The sequence below is a fragment of the Artemia franciscana genome, chromosome 11 (assembly GCF_032884065.1).
Source record: "Artemia franciscana chromosome 11, ASM3288406v1, whole genome shotgun sequence".
NCBI lineage: Eukaryota > Metazoa > Arthropoda > Branchiopoda > Anostraca > Artemiidae > Artemia > Artemia franciscana.
In genome coordinates this window covers 38,445,765-38,458,916 of record NC_088873.1, presented here as the reverse complement: position 1 = coordinate 38,458,916, position 13,152 = coordinate 38,445,765, and the positions used below count along the sequence as shown (strand labels likewise).

The window sequence follows — 13,152 nt, the reverse complement described above, 5'->3', positions numbered from 1 at the left end:
TGGCAACCCTAAAATTATAGGCAAGATCGTGAAGTTCTTGGAATTAGGAGAAGCGAGGGAAGGGGACAAGCCTGAATCTCCTTTCTAAAATTACGTTGACTCCACTTTTTTGATTTTGATGTTAAACCATTTGAATGACTCCCAACCTAAAAAGTTGATTAGAAACTTCCCTAAAATAAGAATTAATGCAAAAAAAAAAAAAAAAAAAACGCCACAAAAATCATCCACTTCGAGCATGTCGCTTGGTTATTTGCTGTTTATGTTCGAAGAAACTTTTGAACAGGCATTAATCGTCCCATTCTACAAAAAAATGGCAGTTGATTAAACTAGCTTGTTTTAATCTAATCCAATGAACTCAAAACTAAATTTGAATTAAGCATATTTTCAAGTTTTGAAAAACCGAACCAACACAAGAGCAAAACCCTAGGCCGCATGTAGGAGTGAAGAGGGTTCTAGGTTTGAACCCCCCTGATCATATTATATCCAAGGGCATAGTGTTGGGACTTATTCAACTATGCTGAGCAAAATGGTTCATAAAATTTTAGTCAGGCAGTTTTGGGGAAAAAGGGGCAGTGGAGGAGGGCTAGTTACCCTCCAATCTTTGCTTTACTTAAAAGAGGGACTATAACGTTTAATTTTTGTTCAAATGAATCCTGTTCCGATATTCTAGGACCACTGGTTCGATACAATCACCCCTGGAAAAAAGCAAATAAGCACGCATCCATGACCTTTCATCTGACAAAAAAAGAATACAAAATTCCACATTTTTACTGATAAGAGCTGAAAACCTCTACAGTAGGGTTTTATGATACACTGAATTTGATGGTGTGATTTCCATTAAGATCCTTTGGCTTTTAGGGAGTGTTTCACCCTTTTTTCGAAAATCAGGCAAATTTTCTCAGACAAATATTCGGCAAAATAAGCCGTTTATTTTGGCATATTTACTTTTATCAAAATTCCGTTTTTTAGAGTTTCAGTTACCGTTGAGCCATGTTGCTCCTTACTTACAATTCGTTAACACGAACTATTTGATTCGACAACAGAAGTGCTGATTTATAGTTTAGTCTTGTTTATGCCACTGACTTTCTAGTTAATCCCCACCCCCTGGAAACGTTTTCCGACAAAGTTTTTGGGTACTCCCCCCCCCCAAAAAAAAACAATACCCCCGACCCCTGAACAAATCCTGTAAATGGCCTTGATTACAGAAAAAAAGTGTTGTCAAACTTTCTTCTTAAACCATGAATAAAATATCTAAACTATCTACTATTTTTTAAAGCTTGGTGACCTTGTCACTTAGAATTGCGTATTAAATACCAGACACTACAGGTGTTACAATAATTACATATAAAATCGAACATTAATTCACTTTAATATTTCCTTGAAAGTTCACGTCAAGGTATGATAATAAGATTTTTATGAAATTTTGAGGTTTCTTTTGAAACAAGGAAATGAGTTCAAACAGGGTTTCTATTTGGAAATCCTTCAAGATCAGCTTCCGTAAATAAAATTGCTGATAGAGGTTCTTTCCATTAACTATCGTGATCGTTACATTGTCATTATATGTATATTCCAGATTGCTGTTTCTTACTAATTGAAAGGAACTTTCCGAAAAAGAAGTTTTCCAGAAAGGTAAAGAGCGATATTAAACTAGACAGAAACAAATTCTAATTGTTAATTATTTTCGTTAAATTAGTTATTCTTGAAAACCCTTTTTTTCTGTAAAATTTCAAATATTACCAATCTACTGATTCTCCCAAAGATGACCAAGCCTTTAAACTAAAGCTAAACCTTTTTAACCTGATTCGACTCAAATATTTTTAGCTCATTTTTCGCTGATTTTTCAGCCATGCATCTTCTTTTGTATTTGAAGCCAGCATAACTTCTAAACACTGCATAGCTTCACATGAAAATTTTTTGCTTAAAAACTGAGTTCACAATGTTTCCTAATTTTTAAACACGTATATGGTTGTGCAATTCCCGGTCAACCACTTAAAAATCAAGACTTCATTTCGACTGTCGTTGGCACTTTAAATCACCATCACCATTATTAGTTTTTAGATCTATGAAAGAGAACTGACACCTTTTATAATGTCGCTATTGAAAAAATAAGTCATCCAAAATTTGATGAAACTAACTACATTCAAAATCGTATCCTAGATTTTTGTTTGGAGCAGGGGGGTATTTACATAAAAATGCATCAAAAACCTATTTGTCTGCATTTTGTTACGTTTTCAGGAGTCGAACATACATTGAAGGGTAGGGTAAAATCCCTTAACCTCCTACACGGCCTTGACTACATTTTATATAATTCACTTTAATTCGCATTTTAAATGTAGTTTTCAGATTGTTTTTAAAGTGTATTAGAAATATCAGTAGTGTGTTAGCTTTTTTGTACCTAAATGAACATTCCTATGTACACCCATCGAAAGTGTCCTCAGAAAATTTAACTCCATTCCTCCCCCCTCCCCGTCCTGGATACGGTCTTGACCATGAGCTTTGTTTTGAGAATCTGAATGGGAGAATTCTCACCTTCCCCATTTGTTAAATGCCTTCTTAATTTCTAGGAGTAGTGGGGCATCACCCACTAGCCCTTCCCTGGCGGTACCCAAGATTCTTTTATTGTGCTTATTGTCTGTGTGTTTATTCCATAAATAGTAAGGGCATACAATTGATAGTTTAAAAAAAAAATTAAAGAAGTTTTTACCGGAATTCACGTGTATTTAAACATGATTTATGGGTTAGCGCACTCAATAATAGGGGGCCTAGTGCCCCAAAAATAAACACTTAAAATTCAGTTTATAAATTTAATTATTTTCAATTTATACTTGATTGTTGTATATTAATCAAATGAATAATACTTTGTTTTCAATTAAGTTCCCAGGTCCTTCGAATCTATCGTATAGCGAAGTAATTACAAGCGAACAAAGGTAGTAAAATATTAGTTTATTTTCAGAGAAAGTGGCGTCAATTAGAGGAGGGGAGGCGGCACGTGCCCCCAGACCTTTTGCACTTCCTTATATTTTGAAAATATGGTTCTGTGGAAATTTTCTTTCAAAAAATGCCTTTTTCGTTGTTTTAGTTGGAAAAAGTTGAAAAAACGACAAATTTGCCCCTACCCTGATTTTTGAAAAATACATTTTGCCCCCACCCCAATATTTTCGTAAATTGACACCAATTTCCAAAGATAGCAGCACTATATATTTTCCAAGTCATTTTTAAAATTACCAAGGACATCCAAATCAAAACATTTTGAATTTTTGGTATTTGTAACTTTTTTCTGCTGATTTTTCACCCATGACTATTTTCAATTGGGGACCCACCACTACTACACTCGCCACGCCGCTGCTTAGCTGCACATGGGTTCAGAGTATGGTTTTAGGGGGCAGATGCCCACCCAGAAGATAAAAATTATACTAATTACAGGGTCGGATGGCTCAAATATTGCAATGAGGAAACCCATTTTTATACTACCCCCCCCCCCAAAAAAAAAAACAACTTTTAATTGTGTATTCGCCCCAGGACGCACATAGTTGCTTAACTTACTTATTAATCAGTACCAGGGCCGCATCTAGGATTTTTTACTGGTGGAGGAGTATTTTTCGTGGGGGGAAGGGGACAGGTTATACAAAAAAAACTGTTGAAAACACATCAACAAGTTGTTGTTATACGGTTTTGCTATGTTTTTACAATGGGGCTCAGCCCCCCCCCCCCGGATACGTCCTTGATCAGTACAATCATATTTTATCTTCACTGTCTTGGCACTTTGAATCAACTTGCAGTATCTTTAGTTGTTTCTTTTGAGGTGTAATTGAAATATGAGCTGTGTACTTTTAGCTCACTCAATAAACAGGTGAATCAGCTAGTATAATAAACTGGAATTGCATCTGTCTATTGTGAATACACTTTCGTTTCTGCTACGACTGCCAAGTTTTTGATAGGAAAAATGTAAGATTCTGATTTCAAGAAGAAGAGAAAGGTGTTATGAAAGAATATTAAAAAAAAAACGCTCTCTATTATCTGGCTAAATTCAAGAGAGATAATAATAAGCTGTAATAAAAATAGAAACATTACAAAGAGGTCTCGTTACTCTATGTTTAGTATACTACATTATCCCCATAATTAAAGTTTTGGTTTCGTCTTTAGATAAGGCTGAAATAGAAAGGTAAACGGGATAGAAAGGGGAACTTCCAAACTTGCCCCCCCCCCCCCTTCGAAGACATATGACGACTTTAACGAACTTCCAATTGTTTACTATTTTATAAATAAGTTTAATTTTAATTACCTTAAAATGAATTTCTCTATAAAGTGTCTGATTTGACTAGAAAACAACACTATGAAATACATTTCGTGATGCTGTCGTGTATCACACGATACATAATACCGCGACACATTCGTGATTAAAAAAAAAAAAAAAGGCTTACCTCAGCAGCTTCTTGGGCACTTTCAAATGAGGCAACAAAATCATCCTCGTCATTATTCAGGAAATCGTCATTTGTTTCCGATCTGTCAACACTGTATTCCGTCATTCCTCTGTTTCTTCTTTCTCTTTTTCTAGATCTATCAGGTGTATTTGCATTGTTGTTAGCTCCATATAGGGACAATTTCTCAAACAGACACTCCCTTGCTTGAGCCTGAGAATAAAAAAATGGAATTGAATTTAAAATGTTGGAATTTAAATAAGTATCAAATTTTCATTAATATTGTGTAGGAAAGAGTCATTTCTTTCTAGTCCTTATCTTTTACTAAGTGTCCTTAAATATAAAGTAAGTCCTTAAGTATCATTATTAAGGAAATCGTCATTTGTTTCAGAAATGTGACATATATTTCTAATGTATTAAAAACGGACTTGAATTTAAAATATTGAAATTTAAATAAGTATCATATTGTCATTAATATTATCGATTAAAGAAAGTAATTACTTTCCAGTCCGTAAGCGTCCTTAAATATAAAGTAAGGCCTTAAGTATCATTAATAAAAAAAAATCGTCCTTTGTTTCAGAAATTTGACATGTATTTCCAATGTATTAAAAACGGACTTGAATTTAAAATACTGAAATTTAAATAAGTATCATATTGTCATTAATATTATCGATTAAAGAAAGTAATTACTTTCCAGTCCGTAAGGGTCCTTAAATATAAAGTAAGGCCTTAAGTATCATTAATAAAAAAAAAATCGTCCTTTGTTTCAGAAATTTGACATGTATTTCCAATGTATTAAAAACGGACTTGAATTTAAAATATTGGAATTAAATAAATATCATATTATCATTAATATTATCCATTAAAGAAAGTCATTACTTACTCTCCAGTCCGTAAGTGTCCTTAAATATAAAGTCCTTAAGTATCATTGTTAAGGAAATCGTCATTTGTTTCCGAACTGTCACATTTATTTACAACTAGCTGTTGGGGTGGCGCTTCGCGCCACCCCAACACCTAGTTGGTGGGGGCGCTTCGCGCCCCCCCCCAAGCCCCCCCGCGCGCGTAAGTCGCTACGCGCCATATTAGTTACGCGCCATTGTAGTTGTGTCCCTATGTCCCACCTGTGAATATAGATATATATATATATATATATATATATATATATATATATATATATATATATATATATATATATATATATATATATATATATATATATATATATATATATATATATATATATATATGTTTTTAACTACGTAAAACTTGCGAATATACAACATTCTTTGCTGTCCCATTGTCTGTGCATATAAATAGATTGTCAGGTTTACCGACTCTTGAACATGCAACATATAATGGTCCATGGGAAAACAATCCGTATTCAGATCTATACCTCATGATTCTAATGATTGCCCTTGAGCTTTGTTGATGGTGATTGCTAATCGACCATTCCCTGAGTCGCCATCGTCATTTATATATCCCCCTGTGCACCCCGGCGTCCCCTTTGTAGTTATGTCCCTGTGTCCCGGTCGTCATTTATATTCCCTGTGTCCCGGTCGTCATTTGTGTCCCGGTGTTCCAGTCTGTGATTTCTCTTTGAGTGTCCCGGGCGTCATTTATATTCCTTGTGTCCCGGTGTCCCGGTCGTCATTTATATCCCCCTGTGCCCCCCGGCGTCCCCATTGTAGTTGTGTCCCTGTGTCCCGGTCGTCATTTATATTCCCTGTGTCCCGGTCGTCATTTGTATCCCGGTGTCCCGGTCTGTATATACATTCGTTTTTTAGTTTTGTTTTTCTCCTTTATTTTTTTCCTTTTTTCTTTTTTTTCTTTTTTAGTTTATTTAGATTTTTAGATTTTTTAGTTTTTTTATTAGTTTTTAGTTTTTTTGTAGTTTTTACCATTTTTTTAGTTTTTTTAGTTTTTTTTTTTACTCATGTCCTGGTCGTCATTTATACTCCCTGTGTCCCGGTCGTCATTTGTGTCTCGGTGCTTTGTTGATTGCTAATTTATATTATATTTATATTTATATTTTTTATATTTATTAATATTTTTTTAGTTTTCTTTTTCTCTTATTTTTCAGTTTTTTCCTTTTTTTTAGTTTTTAGTTTTTTCTTTTTTAGTTTTTAGTTTTTTTTTGTTTTTTACCTTTTTTTAGTTTTTTTAGTTTTTTTAGTTTTTTAGCTTTTTTAGTTTTTTTATTAGTTTTTAGTTTTTTTTTACTTTTTGCCTTTTTTTAGTTTTTTCAGTTTTTTTAGTTTTTAGTTTTTTACCTTTTTTTAGTTTTTTTAGTTTTTTTCTTTTTAGTTTTTTTTGTAGTTTTACCTTTTTTAGTTTTTTTTCTTCTTTTGTATTAATGTGAAATAATTCAGACGTCATATGCGGACAAACACGACGTCACTCGACAGACAGACAGACAGACATAACCCACAAACAACTTATTTTTATATATATTTATTCATATTTTTTTAGTTTTCTTTTTCTCTTTTATTTTTCAGTTTTTTCCTTTTTTTTAGTTTTTTTCTTTTTTAGTTTTTAGTTTTTTTTAGTTTTTTACCTTTTTTTAGTTTTTTTTTAGTTTTTTTAGTTTTTTAGCTTTTTTAGTTTTTTTATTAGTTTTTATTTTTTTTTGTAGTTTTTGCCTTTTTTTATTTTTTTCAGTTTTTTTTTAGTTATTAGATTTTTACCTTTTTTTAGTTTTTTTTTAGTTTTTTAGCTTTTTTAGTTTTTTTTTCTTTTTAGTTTTTTTTTGTAGTTTTTACCTTTTTTAGTTTTTTTCTTCTTTTGTATTAGTGTGAAATAATTCAGACGTCATATGCGAACAAACATGACGTCACCTGATCCATCCACAGATCCACACACAGACAACTTATTTTTATATATATAGATATATTGAAAACAGGCTGTAATTTAAAATGTTGGAATTTAAATAAGTATCATATTGTCATTAATGTTATCCATTAAAGAAAGTCGTTTCTTTCCAGTCCGTAAGTGTCCTTAAATATAAAGACAGTGCTTAAGTGTCATTAATAAGGAAATTGTCATTTGTTTCAGAACTGTCACATGTATTTACGATGTATTGAAAACAGGCTTGAATTTAAAATGTTGGAATTTAAATAAGTATCACATTGTCATTAATGTTATCTGTTAAAGAAAGTAACAAACAAATACAAAGTAGAAACAATAGGGAAAATCTTTTCAAGACAGGGGAAATCAGTTCTGTGAATATTTCGGCCCTATTTCCAAGGGCCGTCTTCAGCACAATACGAGAACAAGAGAGAAAATATGGATATGTAAATAAACTTACATTAAATTGTGAGAATTAAAACTAAATAATGTTTTTTAAAAACTTTTTTTAAAAACAGCCCTAGCATCCTTACTTCAACGAAGTTCAACCAGGACTGACAAAAAGAATGAAGTGAGAATATAAATTCATTCAAACAAAAGAGAACGAAGTTCTCTTTCCAGTCCGTTTTTTTGTTTCCAGTCCGTTAGTGTCCTTAAATATAAAGACAGTCCTTAAGTGTCACTAATAAGGAAATCGTCATCTGTTTCAGATCTGTCAACACTGTACTCTGTCATTCCTCTATTTTTTCTTTCTCTTTAACTGTATGTATTAAGTGTTATGTTACTATTAGCTCCATATACAGACAATTTCACAAACAGACACTCCCTTCCTTTAGCCTGAGAATTAGGAAGAAAGGGACTTGAATTTTTAATTTTGAATTTAAATAAGTATCACATTGTCATTAACATGCAAGCTCTTTAACCCATACCCTGTGCCAAAGAGAGTGATTTAAAGAATTCATTTATGAATGGATTTATCCAAAATCACAGTAAATTATTCAGAACGAAAATTTAGTTTCTCCGTTGTGCCATTTCGGCTATGCATTTTAGAATTTAAAGATTTACTGAAATCAGGGATTGAAAATCATTTTTAAAACTAGAGGTTCTTATAGGGTTAAGCCTAAAGATTTGTTTCCATTTTTTCTTTTCCTTTATTAGCAAAGACTGATGAAATCTAACTATACGGGGCCAAAATGTTGCCCTTTGTTGTCCATTTGTCATGTATGGAAGCAGTGGCTCCTATTCAAGAATTTTAAGGGGGAGATAATAAGTATTTTACGAATTATTTTAAATACAGGGAAGCAATTTGGTTTTTCTTTTCGATCTTTTCAAATGACAACAAAAGAAATACAGAAAAAGGTATATTCCAAAATCTAGGAGGAGATCAAAAATCAAGGGGAGCAAATTCCTCTAACTCCTTTCCCCTTATGGGCGTCAGTGCAAGGAAGTGATATCTAAGAAACGTGAGGATCTACGCATAATTTCTCCCTCTGGGGAAGGGGTAAAAAAAACACATCAAAGAAGCGCAAATGAGTAGAAAAATGATGATATTCCCCAGCTCCATTAGGTAAGGAATTCTTATTAATTCCTAAACAAGGTAAATGGTTCTGTTTTGAAGATCTAAAACAATAATTCACCGAACTAGTTGTTTTAACACATCTGGGGCAAAAACATGGAAAGCATGAGGTGATTTGATTCGAACCATGCATTACACTCCAGGCCGAAGGGAGAGAGTCGGGAGATTGGTGCCTGCGATACGTGTACACGTACTCTCCGCTCCGTGATCGGTATGCGAAAATTCTTTTTGAAGTTATTAAGTAATTCCCTGCTTTCATGTCAGTACACTGGCCTTAGGTAAAAAAAAAATGATAATACTAAATAAATACCAAAAACTAAAAAAAAAAGACAATCCGAGTTTACTTCGTGACTAAAGCTGTTGAAACAACTTCCTAAAGCAAAAACCGCAAAATCGGATGGGATAAAAAAAAAAACAAAAAAAAAAAAAAACAACTAAGTAAACCGTTGTAGCCATAACCATAAATTACTTGCTCTGAATCACTCACCTTTCGTTTCAAATACCAACAAGGATTTAAAACAATAAGAATAAAAAAAATTAAATGGTTTATATAAATAACAAGCGCAAAGATGTTTGAGAATGCAAAGAAACTGGTGAATTTTATAAAATGGCTTAAATTTAGACAATGATGGGGGGAATCTTAGAAAAGTGTATGATTTGTGGAGGCTCTAGCAGACTGGTCGGTAGGGGGGGGGGGTCTAAGAATCGGAAAGATCGTTTTAGCCATCACATACTCAAAAGCATGTAATTATATACTTAAAACAGAAAGAAAAATTTGGCAAAAGGTTGTTTTTCAAAGGGTTCAGCCACCCCAAGATATATTCTAGGGCAATCCCCAGAAGTCGAACCTATTATTATATTGAAAGATGTCAGAAAGTTATTAAAAAGCAAATTCTCTAAAACTTATCTGTAAATCAGGACAATTGTACTGCGTTTAGAAAATGATCAACAAAATTCGTCAAGCTAAATATGATTGATCGATCAATCAATCACAAGCCACGGTTACAACTCGCATCAGAAAAGAAATTTAACTTTCCCGTCAAGGAAAAAGAAATTGTAAATTTATTAACCTTAAAATTTCATCCCCAAGAGTAATTACGTTACACACAAAAATAGTCTTTATCACGAATTTTTTAATGTTCTGTTTCAAGCCTTAGCCTCCTCCCGTTCGCAAGTTTTTTCAGGCTCCTCTCTCCCAATAAAAACATTTCTACAAGTTTCCAATGTTTTTGTTTGTTTTTTCCGCGGCGGATCGAATCGAACTAAAGGTCCTAAAAGATCAGGAGAAGGTGCAAAGGCCAGTATTTTTGTTCGGTGGGAGGGGGGTAAATTAAACTTAAAAAACGTACCAAAGAGTTGTTTATAACACTTAAGACACTGATAAAACACAGAGAACAACGAGCTCGGAATTATGATATCCTTTGGAATTTTGAAATCTATATAAGTAAAATTCTCCTTCATACAAGAGTAGCAATTTTCAACCTACTTTTACTCACATAATCATGCGCAGAGAGTAGAGGATTCCCTAAAACAGATCTCCAGGAGAAACAAGAATTCAATTTTCTGATTTTCCCACCAATTCCAAAACATCTCAACAATTTTGCCAGGATTTTATTGCCTCTCACCAGTGGCATCATTTTGGAGGGGGGAGCGTTGGAATCCCTGAGTATTTTCGTGTCCCCAGTAGACTTCTTAAGATAACTTTTTCGGCATTTTCACGGATAATGGTTTTTTTGGTACTGTCATTGAAAAAACCGGAAAGGCAACAAAATTGTCTCCCCTCCCCACCTAGATTCTGAAAAATTTATCTTGGCCCTCCCCCTAATTTCCAGAAATTGAAACCGCTGTCTCTGACATTCAGTTAGGAGATGCTTAATTGAGTTGTGCTCAATGCTTGAGAAGCCATGATCTGGACACATGATCGTATATGATATATGAACATTAAAGTGACTTTTTAAGTTTTAAAGGATGGGAAGAAGAAAAAACATATTTTAAACATTTAAATTCATTGTAAAGGTTTTTAAGTTTAAGGGTGCTTGAAATAGATTTCAAAATAAAAAAGATTCCAATTGCGTAGAATGTTGAACACCCCTCATACACCCAATAACCTTTAATCAGAAATAGCTATAGCCATAGATACTAATCGGTCCAACATTTAAAGCAGCGGGGGAGAGTGTATGTGAACAACTGTCTTAGCGATAAGGCTCCTGGGAATCATAGGATGTGCTTTATCAATTATACCATATTATACCATATTATACATATTATACCATATGATAGATAGATAGATATTTATTCCCAAGCAACATCAAATAATAGAAGCATCATCATCATCATCATCATCAAGGCAGTAGCCGGGATTTTTATTCAGGGGTGGCTATTTTTGGGGGTTGAGGGAGCGGGTTACAAGCAAACTTTGAGAGCGTATCAAAGATTTGTTTATATGCATTTTGTTATGTTTTTACGAGTCGGAGGGAAAATGGTGGGGGAGGGTTTAAAAAGCCCAAACCCTCCTTCCATAAATACGGCGTTGATCATGATTTACCCTTCACAAGGCTTAATGGCCAGGAATGCACAGAGAATGAATAACAAACAGAAGAGCAAGAAAGGGAAAAAATACACACGGGCACACACAAAAAAGGAAAGTGAAAGAGCCACCCTTCGCAGACTGGCCCCCTAAGACAAGCCAGAGCAAAGTGCCATGATGTGTAATAAATCATATAACACGCAATTACAACTTGGGCAATAGAAATCAACCACATAACAAAAAATAAATATAAAAAAAATCGTATCAAAATTCTTTACAATTTTTCTGAAGGCACTAGACGGGAGAATATTTCTTCTGTCCCCCTATTTATGTCTGTAGTCACTGCAACATTTTAGTCTGTACAATACAAGTTGAAAATAAATAAAATAAAAAGATTGCACCATACCCTAAATACTTGGCAAGTCTCTGAAAGGTTTTAAGAAGAATGTTCCTGTCAATTAAATTGCACAATAGAATATACACCACAATATATTCATAATCCCAGCGATTGTTTCAACCGTGAAACAAATTGTACTTCCTCTTCATGGAAGAAAAGAGTACAATTGATTTGTTAAATAATTTCCTGTTTTAGACGGTCATACCAATGCAACAGAGATCTGACACGATAGTTCGACGCAAATAACTAGGAAGGTCTTTCGACAAACTTACCAAGAGAATGGGATGCTTAAAAAGGCTGAATGAAAAAAATGGGAGGCCCATAAGCGCCGGATCTTCGGCACAATAGAATGGGTATTAAGAATGATAAGCGCTACTTTACTATAACGTCTGGCGAAATTGTGCCTAAATCAGGTAATTTCAAAGAAAACTGACTATTTGACATGATTAATTTACGATGCAACAGGAGTCTGTGGCAGTTCCGGCCTCTCTTACACCCGGGGAGAAATATTGATTACCACCCCTCACCCTGTTTCCCACAGAATTTTCAGACCAAATTTTAACAGATTTTTCATTTATTAAAAAATTATTTTCAATTTATTGATTTATTAATGATTTATTTAATTTTTCATTTTAGTAATTAATTAATAATTTATTTTTTATTCTCGTTTATTGACTGGGCCCTCTACTTTATTTAAAAAATCTAAAATTACAAAACGATTATAACCGATAGGCGGTTTGTTTGAAATTTTGAACAACTAAAGCTTCTGCACCCAGGGCAAGTGCCCCCCTTTTCCCTCTCCTAAAACGCCTCTGACAGGAGTATAGTGAAATTTCTCTGAAAACGATAATTAACAAAAAAATCCACAATAAAATGGCGTTCCTGAAATTGTGCCGAATGTGCCGTTGCACCAGAAAGAAAAAGGTTCATTGCTGATTTACATTTCAATACATTGATTTTTACTGGTGTAAACATGGTGTTAACTGGTGTTTACATGGCCTGTAACACCAACGTGCGAGTCTCTACTTAAACAAACAATGAAAAAACTCAAATCATTTGAAAGAAGCAATTCTTCAGTTCGTATTCGGCAAGCAGAACTGAGCTAAAAATTGAACCCACAGCTGGAGAAAAGATACTTGGACTAAGCTGTGTCTCCAAGTTTCTGTCCAACTGGTTGGACAAAGAAGCACAGTACAATAAAGCTTTCTGGAAGAAGTTGAGTTCATGCATTAGTAGAAAATATTCATCCAAGCTGCATCCAACTTTTCACTTAAACTCTGGCAAAATTCAGAAGTACAACTCGCTCTTTATTCCTTATTCTGGATCTCCTGAAGTGGTGCCAGCAGCGTTTTGTGGCACCAGCATACAGGGGTTATCCAGGACTCGGCAA

At 33.8% G+C, this 13,152-nt stretch overlaps 1 protein-coding gene across 1 annotated transcript in view; it reads right to left on the bottom strand.

Moving 5' to 3' along the window:
- Nucleotides 1–13,152, bottom strand: part of LOC136033194 (rhophilin-2-B-like) — a 140,510-nt gene that overhangs the window by 20,749 nt on the left and 106,609 nt on the right. Inside the window, exon 6 of the mRNA XM_065713905.1 lies at nt 4,422–4,631. Within this exon, the coding sequence (XP_065569977.1) occupies nt 4,422–4,631 (210 nt within the window). The remainder of the gene's footprint in view (nt 1–4,421; nt 4,632–13,152) is intronic.